This window comes from Rhea pennata, chromosome 38, assembly GCF_028389875.1.
Source record: "Rhea pennata isolate bPtePen1 chromosome 38, bPtePen1.pri, whole genome shotgun sequence".
In the NCBI taxonomy this organism is placed as follows: domain Eukaryota; kingdom Metazoa; phylum Chordata; class Aves; order Rheiformes; family Rheidae; genus Rhea; species Rhea pennata.
The window spans coordinates 143,360-162,460 of NC_084700.1; the positions used below are offsets into that span (position 1 = coordinate 143,360).

Below are 19,101 nucleotides of genomic sequence, written 5' to 3' on the forward strand. Positions count from 1 at the left end.
GCTCCGCCCCCGCACAGGCTGGGGCTTCACGCCCGGCCCCGCCCCGCGCCCGCCTGGTACCGCCCCCTGCCCGGCCCCGCCCCGCCCCCTGCCTGGCCCCGCCCCGCGCCCGCCTGGTCCCGCCCCCTGCCCCGCCCCGCGCCGCCCGGCCCCGCCCCGCGCCCGCCGCGCCATGGCGGTGTCGGAGGCCGCGGGCGGCTCGTCCTGGGCCGCGGCGGCGCCGGGCCGCATCGCGGCGGCGGCGCCGGGCCCCGGCCCAGCCCCGGGAGCGGCGGCGGCGGCTGGGCCCTGCTGGGCCGCGCTGCTGGCCTGCCTCAGCCTGGCCTGCTCCTACGTGGGGAGCCTCTACGTGTGGGGCAGCCCACTGCCGCGGTACGGGACTGGGGGGGCGGGCACCGGGCGGGACCGGGACCGGGCGGGACCGAGATCAAGGGGGACCAGATACCTGGGGGGACTGGGACCGGGGGGATCTCTGCCGCGGGACAGGGCGCCGGGCACGGCAGCAGGCACCGGGGGGGACGGGACGGGGACTCGGGGGAGCAGGGACCCCCCTGCCGCGGGGCGGGGCGGGACAGGGGCCGCCGGGACCGGGTCGAGACCCAGGTGCTGGTATCTGTCCCCAGGTCTGTGGGCTTGGGTCCGTGTGGGGCAGCCCCGGCGCGGGTGAGGGGGGGAGGCAGGGGGCCCCGAGGGGGGCTATAGGGCGGAGAAAGTTTGTGGGGTACTGGGGGGGTCACTGGGAGGGCCGAGGGGATCTGGGGATACCAGGGAGGGATGTAGGGTCTGGGAGGGTCTGAGGGCTCTATGGGGTCCTGGAGGGGACCAGGGGCTTGGGAGGGTTCTGGGAGGTAAATCTGGGGGGTCCTGGAGGACTCTATGGGGTCCAGGGGGAACACCAGGGGCTGAGGGGATTCTATAGAGTCCGAGGGGGTTCTGGGGGGCTCTATGGGGTCCTGGAGGGGGACCAGAAGCTGGGAGGGTCTATGGAGTAAATCTAGGAAGTTTTGGGGGGCTCTGTGGGGTCCTGGGGGGGGGGAACCTGGCTGCTTTCTGGAGGCCCAGGGGGGTCTGGGGGGGACCAGTCCTGGCAGCAGGGGGGAGGCTCCCCTAGGGCCCCCCCTGCGTCCCGGCTGACACCCCCCGCGGCCGCAGCGACCACCCGTCAGTCATCAAGCGCCGCTTCACCAGCGTCCTGGTGGTCTCGGGGCTGTCGCCCGCCTGCGTCTGGCTCTGGAAGGAGCTGACAGGCGTCAAGGTGAGGGCGGGAGGGGGTCGGGGGGCGCCGCATGGGGCTCCGGCATCCGGGCGGCGCTGACCCCTACGTCCCCCCGCCCCGCTCAGCCAGACACCCCGCTGCTGGCGCTGCTGGGCCTCCGCCTGGAGGGGCTGGTGCCGGCCACACTACTGCCTCTGCTGCTCACCATGGTAGGTGCAGGAGGGCGGCGGGGGGGGGGCCGCCCCGACCCCCCCCCCGTGACCCCCATGTGCCCCCCAGGTCCTCTTCCTGGGGCCCCTCATTCAGCTCTCCATGGACTGTCCCTGGGACTGGCTCGACGGTCTCAAGGTGCTCTTCGGTAAGGGGGCCGGGGGGGTTGGGGGGGCCGGGGGGGTCGGGGGCCGCCTGTGCCAGCCCGGTGTCCCCGCAGACCCCCGCTTCTGGGTGCTGTGCCTCAGCGACGTGCGGTGGCTGCGCAACCAGGTGGTGGCTCCGCTGACGGAGGAGCTGGTTTTCCGTGCCTGCATGCTGCCCATGCTGGTGCCCTGCACCGGCCCCGGCCCGGCTGTCTTCGCCTGCCCCCTCTTCTTCGGTGTGGGTGAGTGCCCCCCCCCCCCCGGCGACCCTCTGGCCCCCCGCCCCGGCCCCACGCTCACCCGCCTCCCTCCGCTTCGGCCCCGCAGCCCATTTCCACCACGTCATTGAGCAGCTCCGCTTCCGCCAGGGCTCCGTCGGCAGCATCTTCATGTCGGCAGGTACCGGGCTGGGGGGTGGCAGGGGGCTGGGGGGACTGCGGGTGGGGTGGGGGGGGCTGCCGGGGCGCTGCTCACCCCCCCCCCCCGCCACCCTCCCGCAGCTTTTCAGTTCTCCTACACGGCCGTCTTCGGCGCCTACACGGCCTTCATCTTCCTCCGGACAGGTGAGGCTGGCACAGGCAGACAGACGGGCAGATGGACGGCTGGGGGGATGGACAGGCAGACGGATGGGGGGACGGACAGAGGGGCAGACAGGGGATGGATGGACAGACGGATAGGTGTCACGGGCAGAGAGACGGAGGGACGGGGGGGGGATGGATGGGTGGCCAGGTGTCGTGGGCAGATGGATGGGTGGGGGGATGGACAGATGGACGGCCAGACGGGTGTCGCAGGCAGACAGGTGAACAGGTGGGGGGATGGCTGGGTGTTGTGGACAGACAGACGGATGGACGGGGGGGAACAGATGGATGGACAGAGGGGGGATGGACAGGGGGATGGGGAGACAGGTGGGAGGGATGGATGGACGGAGCAGGGGATGGATGGGCAGACAGATAGGTGGGGGGATGGACGGCAGGCCAGGCGTCGCCGCAGACAGGCAGATGGACGGGGGGATGGACAGATGGATGGACGGGGACTGATGGCGCCGCGTGCCCCGGCCCGCAGGGCACCTCATCGGCCCAGTGCTTTGTCACTCCTTCTGCAACTTCGTGGGCTTCCCGGCGGTGTGGGCGGCGCTGGAGCACCCGCGGCGCCGGGCGCTGCTGCCCTGCTACGCCCTGGGCATGGGGCTCTTCCTGCTCCTGCTGCGGCCCCTCACCCACCCCGGCTTCTTCGGGGCCCCCCCCGGCTGCGCCCCGCCGGCCGCCGCCGTCTGCTCCTGACCCGGGCGCGGGGCGCCCGCCCCGGCCCCCCTCCCCCAGCCCCTTTTTATAGCTGCTGCCCTGCACAGAGATCTATTTTTGTGATTAAAGTGCTTTAAGCGGAGCCACGCGTGGCTACGGCAGGAACCGGGACGGGATCTGGGCCGGGGCCGGGTGGAGACTGGGATGGGGCTGGGACAGAACTGGGATGGAGATGGGGCTGGGGCTGGATGGAGACTGGGATGGGGATGGGGACAGGAATAGTGGGGGGGGGGAATGAGGATGGGACTGGGGTGGGATGGGGACAGGGATGGGACTGGGATCAGCACTGGGCAGAGCCGGGACTGGCCTGGACTGGGACGGGGGCAGCGCCGAGGCCGCTCCGGCTCCTCCCCTGCTCCAGGGGGCGCTGCAGGACCCGCGCCGCCACCCGGAAGCACTACCACCGCCCCCCCCAACACACACACAGCGCATGCGCCTCGCGGCCGCTGGGGCCAACTAGGCAGGTGCGCTCGGCCAGCCAATAGTAGTCTCGCGGCTCCGCCATTGGCCAGCGCGAGGGCCAATGGGGAGCGGCGCGCCGCGGCTGCCCCGCCTCCCCCACCACCCCACCCCTCCCGCCGCTGGAGGCACCGTCTGCTCCCCGTCACCGGTGGCGCTTTATTACGTCACGGGCAGCTACGTCACCGCCAGAGGAGCCACGTCACGGGCAGCTACGTCACCGCCGTACACCCGCCGCTTGGCCCACGCTGCCGCCGCCGCCCCCGGGGCTGCCCCTGTCCCAGTGTCCCCACAACGACGCAGGTGTCCTGGGGTCCCGGTGTCCCGGCAGTGCCGGCGTCCCGGTGCCCTGGCGTCATGGCGTCCCAGGGTCCCACCGCACCGGCGTGCCGGTATCCTAGTGTGCCGGTGTCCCACCGTGCCGGTGCCAGCAGATCGGTATCCCGCTGCCCCCATGTCCCACTGTGCCAGCATGCCAATATCCCGCTGTCCCGGTGTTCCACCGTGCCGGCATGCCGATATCCCGGCGTCTAGGCGCACCAGCGTCCCCACCAGCTACGGGGGGCTGTCGGCGTCCGTCTTGCAGCGCTTGGTGGCCGGGCCGTCGTGGTGGGCCTTGCGGATGTGGCGGTAGAGGTCCCCAGACTGCGTGTAGCTGCGCAGGCAGTAGCGGCACTCGTAGGGACGCTCGCGCGTGTGCACAGTGGCGTGGCGCCGCAGCGTGTAGGAGCACGAGAAGGTCTTGCCGCAGGTGCGGCAGGTCGGCACGTCCTCGGCGAAGAGCCCCAGCCCTCCGCCTGCCTCGAACTTGGGCAGGAAGAGCGGCTCGTGCAGCGGTGGCGGCGGCGGCGGCAGCCCAGCGTACGGCGGCGGCAGCCCAGCGAAGGGCAGGGTGAAGCCACCCTCGGGCGGCGCCTCCTCCGGCACTTCAGCCGGTGGCCGGGCAAAGAGCGGCTCTGTGCAGGGCTCCGGCGCCTCCGGCTCCTCGTCGGAGATGACGATGGCCTCCACCTTGACAGCTGCGCCAGGGCCCCGCTCGGGCTGGTGGCCGTAGAAGCTGTCCAGGGTGCTGGGTGGCCACGGCTCAGGTCCTGGTGGCTCAGCCAGCCGGCCCGGCGCCAGGAAGGGCAGCGGCAGGGTCTCCGTGGAGCTACTGGGGCTTGAGAGGTCCGAGGGAGGTGGGGCCCGCCCCGGCAGCGGCCCGTGGGGCGAGTCGCCCTCCATGCCGGGCTGCGTGGTGTCGGCCGCATCCACGGTGGGTGCTGGCGGCTCCAGGGCACCCGGTGGCTGCTCCTCACCACCCCGGGGTGCCCGGGCCAGGCCGGGTCCTAGCGGTGCTGTGGCGCCCGGTGGCGGCTGCCTGGAGGCACTGGGCGGCAGCACAGGGCTACCGGGCACCTCCTCCTCCCGCTTGGTGCTGTCAGCCTCAGCCAGCGCCCGCGCCTGCAGCTTCTTCTTGCAGACCTTGACGACGTCGTTCATGTGCAGGTAGCTGGCAGCTGCCAGCACGTCCTCCACGGGCGTGTCATCGAAGGCCAGCCGGCCCTCGTACATGAAGTCCAGCAGCAGCCCAAAGGCAGCCGGTGTGACAATCTCGCCGTTGACGCGCACCAGGTCGCCCTTGTCGAGTCGCTCCTTGTAGCACATGTGGAAGAAGGTGCTGCAGGAGGCCAGGAGGGCACGGTGTGCCCGGAACTGGGCGCTGCCCACCAGCACGCTGCAGTCGCACAGGAAGCCCTGGCTGCGCTGCTCCCGCAGGCTGCGCAGTACCTGCCGCCCGTGCTCCGGGAACTCCATGGCGCCGCGCCGCCCTGCAGGGACATGGCACAGCACCTGTTGGCACCGCCCGCAGTGGCGGCACTAGGGCAGAGCCGTGGCCAGGCCCAGTGATGGGGTAAGGGTGGGGGGGGACCATGGGGCTGGGCCCGGCGATGGGGCCAGGGTGGGGGGACAGTGGGGCCTGGAGACGAGGCCAGGGAAGAGCATGAGGCTGGGCCCAGTGACAGGGCTGGGGGGGGGGGCGGTGACAGGGCCAGGGTGGGGAGGGGACCGTGGGGCTGGGCCTCGTGATGGGGCCGCGGTGGGGGGACTGCAGGGCCCGGTGACATGGCAGTGAAGAGGGAGGGACAGTGGGGTCGGGCCTGGTGACAGAGCCGGGGCGGACAGCGGGGCCGGTACCGGTGACAGGGCCAGGGGTGGGGGGGCAGCAGGGCCACTGCCGGTGACAGGGCCGGGGGGGCAGCGGGGCCTGATGACAGGGCCGGGGGGGCAGCGTCAGCAAGGCCTGGGGCTCGGCGGGGGCGGGGCTGGCCCGGCCCGGCCCGGCCCGGCCCGGCCCGGTTCCGCGGCACCCGCGTCCCGACTCACCACAAAGCAGCGGCGGCGGAAAGGACCGCCCCCGCCCGCGCTGATTGGCAGCTCGGCCCGCCGGCTGCCCCCGTCCCTATTGGCCTCCGCCCCCGCCGCTCACGCTGCCGCGGCCCTCCCGCCCTTTGATTTGCCGTCGCCTCTCGCCACTCAACCCCCGCCGCCTGCTGATTGGGCGCGCAGGCAAGGCGGGCCCTACGCCGCCGCGCACTGATTGGCGGCCGCTCCTGCTCCCGCCCTCCCGGGGAGCTAATCGGCGGAAGCGAGGCGGGCGCGTCGTTGCTATGGCGACGGGGGCGGGGCGGGGGAAGCTCTGACAGGCAGCGCGGCGCGGGGGCAGAGTTTGGGCTCAGAAAATAGGATTTTTGAGTTCTCACCCTCCCCGGCTCCGGCTCGGGCTGGCGGCCGCCCCCCCTCCGAGGGCGCCGGTGGCGGCGGCCAGCAGCCAGGCGCCCTGGGGCTGGGCCGGCGCGGCGGCCCCATCCCCCGGTTATGGCGGCCCCCTCAGAGCCTCCACGTCTTCCCGCTCTGCGGTCGCCTCAGACAGCTCGATGCCTGATTGGCTAGTGTGCGCTGCCACTCCGGCCCTGCTGCCGCCTCTGATTGGTTCCAGCCCAGCTCGCCTGCGCTTATTGGTTGGGTCGGGCGCGGCCCGCCTCCTGGGTGGCCGTGCTGCCTTCTGCTGCTGCTCCCACCCCTTCCTCCTGTGCGGCGTTCTTATTGGTCGCCTCTAGCCGTCATTTGATTTTCCTGTGCTTCTATTGGTCGGTGTTTCTGCACACTGGTCCTGTCCCTCCAAGGGCCGGCCCGCCGCTTTCCCATTTCGCTTTCTGATTGGCGGCTGTCCCCATCCGTCTGCCGCCTCGCGCCAATTACGGAGCGGAGAGTGTGGGGCAACCGTCTCCCTGGCAACCAGCTCGGGCGGGCGGGGCGCCGATGATGCCCGAGCCCCGCCCCTGGGGGCGGAACTCCGTGACGTTAGGGGCGGGGCTCCAGACAGCCAGTGGGACGCGGCGGCGTGGGGGCAGGGGCGGGGTGAAGGGTCAGGCCTGGTCCAAGATGGCGGCGGCGCCGGGGAGGTGAGCGTGGGGTGGGCGGGGGAGGGGGGGAGGCTTTGATCTCCTTCCCCTCCGTCCCCGGTAGGACCGGGGCGCCCGGGCCCCCTCCCCCTCCTGCTGCCCCAGGACGGGGCCCAGGTGTCCGAGCCCCCCCCCCAATAGCACCGGGGCCTCCGAGCAGCTTCCCCCTCGCCAAGGCCTCGGATGGGACCCAGGCGTCTGGGCCCTCTCCCTTCCCGGGCGGGACCCAGGTGTCCGGGATCCCCTCTCCCCCGGCACCCAGGCGTCTGAGTCTTCCTCTCCCCACCCCGCCCCGGGACCCAGGCGTCCGGGCTCCTCCCCGCCGTGGGACCCAGGCGCCCGGGCCCCTCCTCCCCCCTCCCGTGGGACCCAGGCGTCCGGGCCCCACCCCCCAGGTGGTACCTAGGAGCCCGGAGCCTCCTCCCGCCCCCCCACCCCACGAGATGGGACCGAGGTGGGGGTCCCCGTTGGCCCCCAGGTGTCCCGTCCTCCCCCCCTCCCGGTTGATCCCCAGGCGCGCGGGGCAGTGGGGGCGGCGGCGGGGGCTCCACGAGCCGCTGCCCAACCCTGGCTGTCTGCAGGCAGGGGCCGGCAGTACTGGCCTGGGCAGCCCTGTGCCTGGTGGCTGCCCTTGCCGTGGACCGCAGCAACTTTAAGACCTGCGAGCAGAGCGCCTTCTGCAGGTGCGTTTGGTGGAGGGTTGGAGGGGGGCTGTCGCTGCGCCCCCCAGGGCTGCCCTGACTCCACCACTGCCACTGCCCCTGCAGGCGCCAGCGGAGCCTCCAGCCCGGCAGCTCCCCGTACCGCGCGCTGCTGGAGTCGCTGCAGCTCGGCCCTGATTCTGCCACGCTGCAGCTCATCAATGAGGACAACAAGGTCTGGGAGCGGAGGGTGAAGGGGGATCCGAGGGACTGGGGGGCCCTCAGGGGGTTGGGGGTTCCGGGGAAGGGGCTGTGCGCCGCTGAGGCCACCCTGATGCAGGTGCTGCTGCTGCTGGAGCTCTGGGGGCTGCAGGGCAACATGACTCGCATCCGCATCGACGAGCTGAACCCGCTGCGGCCCCGGTTCCGGGTGCCGGATGTGCTGGTGGCCGAGCCGCCTGCTGTACCGTGAGTGACGGGGACGGGGGGAGGCTGCGGGGATGGGGACAGGGGATGGGGAGGGGGATGCAGGACAGTTGTGGGGACGGGGGACGTGAGGAGTCTGTGGGGACATAGGGACAAGGGTGTGGTGTGGCTACAGGTATGGGGAGAGGGGTGGCAGGAGGATACTTGGACACAGGGAGGCCGTGAGAATGTAGAGATGGGGACAGGGATGCGAGACAGCCGTGGGAATGGGGTTGTGGGTGCAGGGAGGCTGTGGGAACAGACACACAGGGATGGGGACGCAGGGAGGACATGGGCGCGGAGGGGCTGGGGAGGCTGTGGGGCCGGGGTGTCTGCCCTGAACGCTGGTGCCCGCAGGCTGGCGGTGACGGGGCGCGATGAGAGCAGCGTGGAGCTGGCGCTGGGCGCAGGGGGCCACCGGCTCCTGGTGACGGCGAAGCCCTTCCGCCTGGACCTGCTGCGGGACCGAGAGCTGCTCTGCAGCGTCAACGCCCGCGGGCTGCTGCTCTTCGAGCACCTCCGCCGGCGCCCGTGAGTTGGGGCGGCCCCGGGGGGAGGGGAGGGGGGAGACGCGGCCCCGGGGGCAGGCGGCGGGGAGGGAGCGCGGCCCCGGCGAGGGAGGTGGGGCATGGCCGCGGGGCGGGGGGGAACGCGGCCCCAGTGGGGGGGACGCGGCCCCGGGGCGGCCGGGGGCCTCGCACTGACTCTCGCTGTGTTTCTGTTTCCGTTTGGTTGCGCTCCCCCCGCCCGGGCCCCAGTTTCTCGGATAAAGTTAGTAGCTCGGTCAGTAGCTTGTGGGATAAGATCAAGAGCCTTTTCCGTAGGTAAATCTCTGGCTTTTGCTGCTGTCTCTGCTTCCCCTCTCCCACCACCCCCCGCCCGGCTCCCGCGGGGCTCCTGAGGGATCGGGGCCGGGGGGAGCGGGGGGCCGGGGAGGCAGCTAGAGAGAGCGCGCCGGGCCCCGCATCGCCGGAGCCTCCCCCCGCCTGCAGCCGCCGCGGAGCCGGGCGCCCCCGGCACCCCCCACAAACTCGCCCCGCGCAGGGAGATGCCTGCGGAGCCGGCGGCGACAGAGGAGCACGGAGCAGCGGCCGACGGCGAGAGCGCCGAGGTCCCGGGGGAAGCGGCGGCAGTGACCGGGGCCCCCCCTGACCCTGACAGCCCCACGCAGCCCCCGACGCCAGCGGGGGCCCCCAGCGAGGCTGCCGAGGAGCCGGGCGCCTGGGAGGAGACCTTCAAGACGCACACGGACAGCAAGCCGCACGGTGAGCGCCGGCGGCATGGGCCTGGCGGCCGTCCCGGCGCCGCCACCGCCGCCGCTCACCCCCTCCCTCCGCCGCAGGCCCAACTTCCGTGGGGCTGGACTTCTCGCTGCCGGGCTTTGAGCATGTCTACGGCATCCCGGAGCACGCGGAGAGCCTGCGGCTCCACACCACCGAGTGAGCGTGGGGACCGGCGGGGGGCCGGGCCGGGCCGGGCCGCAGCGGGGACTCACGGCTCGGGCCTCCCGCAGGGGCGGCGACCCGTATCGCCTCTACAACCTGGACGTCTTCCAGTACGAGCTCTACAACCCCATGGCGCTCTACGGCTCCGTGCCGCTGCTGCTGGCCCACAACGCCCACCGCACCCTCGGCATCTTCTGGCTCAACGCTGCCGAGACCTGGGTCGACATCGGCTCCAACACGGCCGGCAAGGTGCGGCGGCGGTGCGGGGGGAGCGGCAGCGGTGGAGGGGGGCGCGCCAGGGGGCCGGTACCCACGCTGCCCCGCTCCCCCCGCGCAGACCCTCTTCGGGAAGCTGCTGGATTACATGCAGGGTGGCGGCGAGACGCCGCAGACCGACGTGCGCTGGATGTCGGAGAGCGGCATCATCGACGTCTTCCTGCTGCTGGGCCCCACGCCCGCTGCCGTGTCGGCGCAGTACGCCTCCCTCACCGGTACGGTGCGGGGCTGGGGGGGCCGCCACTGCCGCCCTGCCCCCCCTGCCGCGAGCCCCCCACCCTCCCCACAGGCACCCAGGCCCTGCCGCCGCTCTTCGCCCTGGGCTACCACCAGAGCCGCTGGAACTACAACGACGAGGAGGACGTGGCGGCGGTGGAGCGGGGCTTCGACGAGCACGACATCCCCTGCGACGTCATCTGGCTGGACATCGAGCACGCCGACGGCAAGCGCTACTTCACCTGGGACCCCAGCAAGTTCCCGCAGCCCCACGCCATGCTGCAGCGCCTGGCCGCCAAGAAGCGCAAGGTGGGACGACGCCGCGGGGGCCCCGCGGTGCGGCCCGTCCCCTCTCACCGTCCTTGACGTGGCTGCTCTTCCTCCCCGGCAAGATGGTGAGCATCGTGGACCCGCACATCAAGGTGGACAGCGGCTACCGCGTACACAACGAGATCCGCTCCCGCGGCTTTTACATCAAGACTAAGGATGGCAACGACTACGAGGGCTGGTGCTGGCCAGGTGAGCGTGGGGCCGGGGCGGCGGCGTGGGGGCCAGGGGGAGCCCGCGCTCACCACCGCCACTGCCCCCAGGCTCCGCCGGCTATCCCGACTTCACCGACCCGGCCATGCGCGCTTGGTGGGCCAGCATGTTCGGCTACGAGCAGTACGAGGTGAGGAGATGGGGGGCCGGGCGCGTGGGCTCCGGTGCCTGCTGCTGCTGGCTCACCGCCTTCCCCCCCGCCCCGGCAGGGCTCTGCCGAAAACCTTTTCACCTGGAACGACATGAACGAGCCGTCGGTGTTCAGCGGCCCCGAGGTGACCATGCACAAGGACGCAGTGCACCACGGTGGCTGGGAGCACCGCGACCTCCACAACCTCTACGGCTTCTATGTGGTGAGCATGGGGTGGTGGGGCGGCTGCCCGGTGCCCGCCAGGCTCCAGCACCGGGCAATCGCCCCCTCACTGCCTCCTCCCTCCTTCTCCCGCAGCAAATGGCGACGGCGCAGGGGCAGGTGCAGCGCTCCGGAGGCCGGGAGCGACCCTTCGTGCTGAGCCGGGCCTTCTTCGCCGGCTCCCAGCGCTACGGTGAGCGTGGCAGGCTGGCGCCGCCAGCACCCGGCCGAGCCGCCTGCCTCACTTGTCCCCCTCTTTCCGTGCAGGTGCCGTGTGGACGGGTGACAACGCGGCCGAGTGGGACCACCTGAAGATCTCCATTGCCATGTGCCTCAGTATGGGGCTGGCCGGGCTCTCCTTCTGCGGAGGTGAGTGGGGCGGGAAGGGCCCAGGGGGGCTGCCGGCGCCGTGGGGGCTGCCCTGAGCCCCGGCTCCCCCTCGCTGCAGCGGACGTGGGCGGCTTCTTCAAGAACCCAGACGCGGAGCTGCTGGTGCGCTGGTACCAGGCGGGCGCCTACCAGCCCTTCTTCCGGGCTCACGCTCACCTGGACACTGCCCATCGCGAGCCCTGGCTCTTCGGCGAGGAGAACACGGCGCTGATCCGTGCCGCCATCCGCCAGCGCTACTCCCTGCTGCCCTTCTGGTACACGGCCTTCTACCACAGCTACCGCCACGGGCAGCCCGTCATGAGGTGAGTGACCCCAGCACGGATCCCTGGGTCTCCAGGTTTGTCCCGGGTGCCCCAAGAATAGCCCTCGGGACCCAAGAGGGGTCCCGGTCTCCCTGGGATGGGTGCAGAGACCCCAAGGTGGGTCCTCGGCTCCTGGGCTTGGTTCTTGGGCCACCACATGGGTCATGGGCGCCCTGGGATCGGCCCTCGCAACCCGTGATAGGTCCTGGGCACCCTGAGATGGGTGCACATGCCCCAGGGTGGGTCCTCAGTCCCTGGGCTTAGCCCTCGTGCCCCCATGTGGCTCCTGGGTCCCCCAATGTTAGTGTTCAGGCCCCGAGATAGGTCCCAGGCACCCCAGGATGAGTGCACAGGTCCCACAATGGGTCTTTGGGCCCCTGGGCTTGAACCTTGGGCCCCTGCGTGGGTCCTGGGCACCCTGGGATCAGCCTTTGGGGTCCGAAATAGGTTCTGGGTGCCCTGGGACAAGTTCTGGGGACCCACGATGGGTCCTTGGCCCCTGAGCTCAGGCCCCGCGTGGGTCCTGGCTGCCCCAGCGTTGGCCCTCAGCGCCCCGTTTCCTCCAGGCCGCTGTGGATGGAGTTTCCCGACGACGTCACCACCTTCGCCATCGATGACCAGTACATGATTGGTGAGCGGAGGCCGGGCCGGGGCCGGGCAGCAGCAGCCCCCCGGCACCGCCGCTCACCCCGCACCGCCCTTCCCCAGACAGGGCCCTGCTGGTGCACCCGGTGACAGAGCAGGGCGCCCGCGGCGTGCAGGTCTACCTGCCCGGCAAGGGGGAGGTGAGGTGGGGCCAGGGAGGGGGCAATGAGGGGCCGTGAAGGCCGGCGGCGGCCTCACCGCGCTCTCCCCCAGGTCTGGTACGACGTTGCCTCCCGCCAGAAGCACCACGCGCCCCAGACGCTCTACGTGCCGGTGACCATGAGCAGCGTGAGTGCCGGGGTGGGCGTGGGGCTGGGGACGCCGTGGGACACCGGGGACACCGGAGGGGACACAGCAGGCACCGGGGCGGGCACAGGGCACTGGGGACGCAGCGGGCATGGGGCTGGGGACACCGTGGGGCACTGGGGATGCTGGAGGGGACATGGTAGGCACCAGGGTGGGCATGGGGCTGGGGACACCATGGTGGACAGTGGGGTACTGGGGACACCGGAGGGGACACGGCGGGTACCGGGGCAGGTATGGGGCTCAGGACACCGTGGGGGACATGGCAGGGCACCGGAGACACCAGTGGGGACACAGCAGGCAGTGGGGTGGGCATAGGGCTGGGGACGCAGTGGGGCACTGGGGCCGGCATGAGAGATGCGGTGGGCGCTGGGGCGAACACAGGGCCGGGATGCCATGGGGGACGTTATGGAGCTGGGGACACGGCAGGGGACGCGTCGGGGGCCGCGGTGGAGATGTGGCAGGTCCCGGGGGTGCAGTGGGGACACGATGGGGGCTTGGGGACACGGCGAGCGCTGGGGACGCCAGGAGGGACGCGGTGGGGCCGGGGCCACCTGCGACGCTGCCCCGCAGGTGCCGGTGTTCCAGCGCGGCGGCACGGTGGTGCCGCGGCAGGAGCGGGTGCGGCGCTCGGCCGAGTGCATGCGCCATGACCCCTTCACCCTCTACGTGGCCCTGAGCCCCCAGGTGAGTGCCGCGGCGGCCCCACGGCGGGCGGGGCGGCCCCACGGCGGCCGCCCTCCGCCCCACGCTCACCCCCTGGCGCAGGGCACCGCCGAGGGCGACCTCTTCCTGGACGACGGGCACACGTTCGACTTCCAGACCCAGAACCGCTTCCTGCACCGGCGCTTCACCTTTGCTAGCGGCACGCTGACGGCCAGGTACCCGCTGCGGCCGCGTGTCTGTCCGTTTGTCCGTCTGTCAATGCGCCCGCACGGCGTGGCAGCGACGGCTCCCATCCGTCCCCCTCCCCGCGCAGCACCGCGGATCCTGCCGGCGCCTTCGACACCCCGGCCTGGCTGGAGCGCGTGGTGATCCTCGGCGTGGGGAAGCCGGCCACCGTCGTCCTGCGGCCCGCTGGTGAGCGCTCGGGGGGCTGCAGAGGCGTTCCCCCCCCCCCCCGCCCTCATCCCGGTTCCCCCCCGCCCTCATCCCGGTTCCCCCCCACAGCCGGCCCCGAGACCCTCCTGGATTTCCAACATGAGGCCGAGACATCGGTGCTGACACTGCGCAAGCCGGGGGTGCGCATGGCCGACGACTGGAGCATCCTGCTGCGATAATGGGGGGCCACGGGGGGTGGGGGTGCGGCCACGGCCTCCCCAGGACCCTCCCTGGAACCCCCCCCCCCCGGGGCAGGATCCAGCCCCCTGGGCCCCCCTGGGACCCTCCCCTCTCTCAGGGCAGGATCCGGCCCCGGCCCGGGGAAGCAGCACAGCAGTTTTTGCTCCAGGCAGTTTTGGGGACTCGGGGGGGGGGGGGTTGTTGCAGTGGCCCCCACCCTCGTCTGCCACGTGTGGGGCTGGGGGGGGGGGGGGGCGGGGGCACCTCTGGCTGTGGGGCCCGGCAGAACTGGTGTGAGATGGGGACCAAGCAGGCACTGCACCCCGTGCCCCACGCGGGGAGCTTGACACCCTTTCCCTGCCCCACAGCCCCTCTTTTCCTTGCGCTCCCCTCCCCTCCCCTCCCCTCCCCTCCCCTCCCCTCCCCCCACATTCTGCACCCCGTCTTCCCTCCCCCCTCCCCCTTTCCTCGGTCCTTCCTCCTCTCTTTTCCCTTGGCCCCAGTGGGGGCCAGGGGGGCGCATGGGGGTGGGGGGCACCTAGTCCCTCTGCCCCATGGCAGTGCTACCTGTGGGGCTCCATGGGACCGAACGCGCCCGGATCATGTGGGAATTGCCCTGGCGGCGGCTGCTCCGGCCGTGCTGCTGTCCCAGCCGCCGGGATTTTGGGGGGGGGGGGGGGGGGTGGCTCCGGCCCCTGGATCCGTTTTTAGCTGCTGAGCCGGTGCCCCGGCGTGGGGGGATGGGGGGGGGGCGGCAGCACCCGCACGGCGTTTTGATAAAAGACAAATAAAACCAGGAAAAAACCGAGCTCATAGTGCTGCCGTCTGCTGCCTGGGGCACGTTGGGGCCCCCTTCCCTGTGCCTGGGCCCAAGCCCGTGAGGGCCCAGGCGTCCGGGTGCCCATATTCCCCCCCTCCCCCGGGGGGGGCAGGTGTTCGGGTGTGCTCCTCGCTCCTCCGGAACGAAAGTGCTGGGGCGCGGTTCCCGACAGGGCCCGGGCGGGAACGGATACCACCCTTCCCCCGGGACCGCGGGCGGAAGCGGCCCGGAGCGGAGCAAGGGTGGGACCGGAAGCTTGAGACCACTGTTCCCTCCGGAACGGAAGTGCTGGAGCACGTTTCTGGGCCGAGTCTCTAAGGGGACGGACCCCTCCAGGCGGAAGCGGCGCGGAGCGGAGCGGGAAGGGACCGGAAGTGCCGTGGACGGGCCCGGCGGCGGCTGCGCGGCCGCGGCGGCTCCGGTCCGGGCCCCGGTCCCGGCTCCGGCCTCGGCCCGGGCCCCGGTTCCGGCCCGCTCCGCTGCGCTCCGGCCCCGCCGCCTCCCCGTGAGTCCCGGCAGAGCGTTTCTCCCCCCCCCTCCAGCGTCGCCCTGGTGTCTCCATGGCGACCGCGCCACGTCCGCGCTCCCGCCCGCGCCGCCGTCGCCATGGAAACGAGCTGGCGGGGCGGGGCTGGGAGCGCTGAAGGGTACTGGGAACAGTGGGGAGGCTGTTGGGGGTACTGTGAGGGGGCTGGGGAGCACTGGGAGTACTGGTGAGGGGCTGGGGGATAGTGGGAGCACTGGGAGGGCTGCTGGGGGGTACTAGGAGCACTGCTGGGGAGCCGGCGGAGATACTGGGAGCACTGAGGGGGCTGCTGGGAGGTACTGGGGGGGGCGCGGGGGCATACCGGGAGCACTGGGAGGGCTACTGGGGGTCCTGGGAGCACTGGGAGGGCTGCTGGGGGGTACTAGGAGCACTGCTGGGGAGCCGGCGGAGATACTGGGAGCACTGAGGGGGCTGCTGGGAGGTACTGGGGGGGGCGCGGGGGCATACCGGGAGCACTGGGAGGGCTACTGGGGGTCCTGGGAGCACTGGGAGGGCTGCTGGGAGGGTGCTGACGGCACCGGGAGCGGCGGGGGCCGGCCCTGCTAACCCCCCCACAGCAGCTGCCCCCAGCCCGGCGCCGCCATGAGGCTGAAGCTGAGGAACGTCTTCGTCGCCTATTTCCTGGCGTCCCTGGGGGGGCTGCTGTACGCGCTGCTGCAGCTCGGTGAGGCTGCGGGGATGCCGGGGACAGCAGGGACCACGGCGGGGACCCCGGGGGCCTCAGGGACACTGGGGACAACAGGGAGCTTGGGGACAACTGGGATCCACAGGGACGCTAGGGGCCTCAGGGACAACAGGAGATGCTGAGGGCTGTGGGGGCAGCAGGGAACCGTGGGGACAACCTGGCGCTTGGGGACAACTGGGAACTCTGGGGCCACGGGGACACCAGGGACCTGGAGGACACTGGGGACAACTGGGAACCATGGGGACACCAGGGACAAGACGGAGCTCAGGGACACTGGGGACCATGGGAACACCGGGGACAACAGGGATCTTAGGTACCCTGGGGACTATGGAGACAACGGGGAAACTGGGGATAGCTGGGAGCCACAGGGACCTTGGGGACAACTGGGAATAACTTGGATCCACGGGGACACCAGGGACCTTAGGGACACCGGGGACAACTGGGACCTCGGGGACTATGAGGACAACTGAGGACAGTGGCGGAACTGGGGATCATGGGGAAAACAGGGACACCAGGGGCCTTGGGGACACCAGAGAACAAGTGGGGGGCCATGGCGGCAACAGAGACTCTGAGAGCAATGGGGACAGCTGGGACCTCAGGGACACCAGGGATCGTGGGGACAACGGGGACAACTGGGGAAACTGGGAATCGTGGGGAGAATGGGGATACTGGGAGCCATGGGGACCACAGGGACAACTGGGGACTGCGGGGACATCAGGGACAGGGCCCTCGACCCCCCCCAAGACCCTCCATGACACCCTGACCCCCCCCAGGGCAGCCCTGCGACTGCCGGGTGCGGCGTGAGGGGGCCCCCGGCGGCGAGGGCCACGAGCGGGGGGCACCTGGGCTCGGGGGGCCCCGGATGCCCCCCCCGGGGCCGCCCTCCCCCGAGCTGCCCACCATCTACGTGGTGACCCCCACCTACGCCAGGTGAGACCTCCCTGCCTCCTATAGCCCCCACAGACCCCCCCCACGTATGCCAGGTGAGACACCCCTGACCCCTATAGCCCCCCGACCCCCACTTACACCAGGTGAGACCCCCCCGGCCCTCACCTACGCCAGGTGAGACCCTCCCGCACCCCTCTAGTCCCCCTGGGTCCCCACGGCCCCCCAGTATTGCCAGAGGGGCCCCCACACCTGCACCAGGTGAGACCCCACAGCCCCTCTGTGCCCCCCCATAGCCCCCGATCTACACCAGGAGACCTTGCTGCCTCCCCACAGCCCCCAATAATTCTCCCATGACACCCCACATTTTCACACCTATGCGAGGGGGGGGCAGCACCTCCCCATGGCCCCTTGGGGCCCCCCATAGCCCCACAGAGCCTCCTACATCCCCACCCCCAGCTTTATCCAGCTCCCACAGCCCCCTCCAGCTCCCCGGGACCCCCCTGGCCTTATCGAGCTCCCCCGGGCTCCCTCCCAGTCCCCCCGGCCCCCTCAGCCCCACAGTGCCCCCCCCGGCCCCCTGGGCGCGGGGCTGAGGCGCTGTCACCGCAGGCTGGTGCAGAAGGCGGAGCTGGTGCGGCTGTCGCAGACGCTGCTGCACGTGCCGCGGCTGCACTGGGTGGTGGTGGAGGACGCGGCGGCGCCGTCGGCGCTGGTGGCCGGGCTGCTGGCGCAGAGCGGGCTGCGCTTCACCCACCTGCACGCGCCCACGGCGCCCGAGCGCCGGCGCCGCCCCGGCGACCCGGCCTGGCTGCGGCCCCGCGGCGCCGAGCAGCGCAACCGGGCGCTGCAGTGGCTGCGCGACACCCGCCCGCCCGCCGAGCCCGCCGTCGTCTACTTCGCCGACGACGACAACACCTACAGCCTGCGGCTCTTCGAGGAGGTGGGGACGCGCGCGCGGGCGCCCGGAGCCGCCGGCACCGCCGCCGGCGCCGCCCCGGCCTCACCGCCGCTGCCTCTCGCTGCAGATGCGCAGCACCCGGCGCGTGGCGGTGTGGCCCGTGGGGCTGGTGGGCGGCCTGCGCTTCGAGCGGCCGCTGGTGGAGCGCGGCCGCGTCGTGGGCTTCCACACGGCCTGGAAGCCGGAGCGGCCCTTCCCGCTGGACATGGCCGGCTTCGCCGTGGCGCTGCGGCTGCTGCTGGCGAGGCCCGGCGCCCACTTCGACCCGCGGGCCGAGCGCGGCTACCTGGAGAGCAGCCTGCTGCAGGCTCTCGTCTCCGTCGACGAGCTGGAGCCCAAGGCCGACAACTGCACCCGGGTGAGGAGCCAGAGCGCCGGGGCCCCGCGCCGGCACCGCCGGATGGCACCCGGACGTCGGGGCCCCGCTGACGCTCCCGTCCCCCTGCCCGCAGGTGCTGGTGTGGCACACGCGGACGGAGAAGCCCAAGATGCGGCAGGAGGAGCAGCTGCAGCGCGAGGGGCTCGGCTCCGACCCCCGCGTGGAGGTGTGAGCGCCGGAGACGACGCCGGGACGCGAGGACGCGCTGGATGCGGAGACGGGGATGCGCCGGGCGCGGGGACACGCTGCACGCGAGCGCCTGGGGACGCGCTGGATGCCAAGACGCGCTGCGTGCGGGAACGCACCAGGCGCAGGGACGCGCCGGGCACAAGGATGTGCCGGACGCGGGGATGCGCCGGACGTGGGGATGCACCAGAGGCGGGTGCGTTTTGGAGCCAGGGACACGCCGGAGACGGGGACGCTCCACAGGCAGGGACACACCGGACGCGGGGACACGCCGGACACGGGGAAGCGCCGCGGTGCCGCTCCAGTTCATTCCTCGGGCCGCGGCCGAAGCCCCTTTTCCCCGGCGGCAGCTCCTCCGCAATAAACCGCCGGCTCGGCTCCGTGCTCGGCCGTGTGACGGGATGCGGCAGCCCCAGTGGGGTGGGGGGCGTGCTGGGGGGAGGGGCGGGCAGGTGGGGGGCAGCGAGCCCCAGCCGAGACTCCCTGGCCAAACTCCCCCCTCTCCGCTCCCGCTGCTGGATCCGGGACGGGCCAGCGCCTCGGTCAAGAGCCTCCGCTCGGGGGGGGGGGGTGTGCTCCGGGCATCACTGCCTGCAGGGGGCCGGATCCCCCCGGATCCCCCCCAGATCCTGTGGGTTCCCCTGGACCCATCCAGATCCCCCTGGATCCGTCCCAGATCCCCTTGGGCCTACCCGGATGCCCATGGATCCCCTCAGATCCGAACCCCCTGGATCCCCGCTGGCGCTCACTGGTGCACGGGGTCGTGGGGGGGGCTCTAGACCCCCTCAGATCCCCCCTGGGTTCCTCCAGATCCCCCGGATCCGGCCACCCCCGGCACTCTCGTGCCGCAGGTGTGCGGACGGCCAGGCCGGCGGCCCCGGCAGCGGCTCCAGCGCGCCCTGCAGACGGGGAGGGTCCGTCTGTCCGTCCGCGTGTCCGTCCGTGTGTCTCTGCCCCCCCCGCCCCCCTGCCGCCGCGTCCCCCGGGCACCGCGTGCCCCCGCT

The 19,101-nt window shown here is 72.3% G+C and overlaps 4 protein-coding genes across 6 annotated transcripts; 3 read left to right on the forward strand and 1 right to left on the reverse strand.

Annotated features, from left to right (window-relative positions):
- Nucleotides 1-172: 172 nt before the first annotated feature.
- RCE1 (Ras converting CAAX endopeptidase 1) lies at nt 173-2,955 on the forward strand. The gene is made up of 9 exons (XM_062598843.1): nt 173-180; nt 250-372; nt 1,153-1,255; nt 1,342-1,425; nt 1,496-1,574; nt 1,647-1,814; nt 1,900-1,971; nt 2,073-2,135; nt 2,635-2,955. The coding sequence occupies exons 1-9, from the start codon at nt 173-175 to the stop codon at nt 2,850-2,852; spliced, it is 918 nt and encodes a 305-aa protein (XP_062454827.1). The 3' UTR covers nt 2,853-2,955.
- A 522-nt stretch (nt 2,956-3,477) lies between these two features.
- Nucleotides 3,478-5,138, reverse strand: ZBTB3 (zinc finger and BTB domain containing 3). Its single transcript, XM_062598868.1, has one exon. It carries the CDS (start codon nt 5,127-5,129, stop codon nt 3,888-3,890), a length of 1,242 nt encoding a protein of 413 aa, XP_062454852.1. The 5' UTR covers nt 5,130-5,138; the 3' UTR covers nt 3,478-3,887.
- A 1,607-nt stretch (nt 5,139-6,745) lies between these two features.
- Nucleotides 6,746-14,442, forward strand: GANAB (glucosidase II alpha subunit). Of its 2 annotated transcripts, XM_062598873.1 has the most exons (24): nt 6,746-6,778; nt 7,360-7,461; nt 7,546-7,654; nt 7,760-7,887; nt 8,242-8,415; nt 8,643-8,708; nt 8,929-9,149; nt 9,227-9,323; nt 9,398-9,578; nt 9,667-9,820; nt 9,895-10,130; nt 10,214-10,340; nt 10,412-10,491; nt 10,571-10,714; nt 10,810-10,906; nt 10,981-11,082; nt 11,162-11,405; nt 11,972-12,036; nt 12,114-12,190; nt 12,264-12,338; nt 12,927-13,040; nt 13,122-13,234; nt 13,333-13,433; nt 13,524-14,442. In XM_062598873.1, exons 1-24 carry the CDS (start codon nt 6,759-6,761, stop codon nt 13,631-13,633), a joined length of 2,937 nt encoding a protein of 978 aa, XP_062454857.1. In that variant the 5' UTR covers nt 6,746-6,758; the 3' UTR covers nt 13,634-14,442. The 2 variants fall into 2 exon arrangements, with proteins under 2 accessions (XP_062454857.1, XP_062454858.1); XM_062598874.1 differs by lacking the exon at nt 8,643-8,708.
- A 441-nt stretch (nt 14,443-14,883) lies between these two features.
- B3GAT3 (beta-1,3-glucuronyltransferase 3) lies at nt 14,884-18,481 on the forward strand. 2 transcript variants are annotated; one of them, XM_062598848.1, is made up of 6 exons: nt 14,884-14,959; nt 15,559-15,665; nt 16,460-16,616; nt 17,184-17,514; nt 17,600-17,890; nt 17,985-18,481. In XM_062598848.1, the coding sequence occupies exons 2-6, from the start codon at nt 15,584-15,586 to the stop codon at nt 18,081-18,083; spliced, it is 960 nt and encodes a 319-aa protein (XP_062454832.1). In that variant the 5' UTR covers nt 14,884-14,959; nt 15,559-15,583; the 3' UTR covers nt 18,084-18,481. The 2 variants fall into 2 exon arrangements, with proteins under 2 accessions (XP_062454832.1, XP_062454831.1); XM_062598847.1 differs by lacking the exon at nt 14,884-14,959 and adding an exon at nt 14,973-15,101.
- The last annotated feature ends 620 nt before the right edge of the window (nt 18,482-19,101 follow it).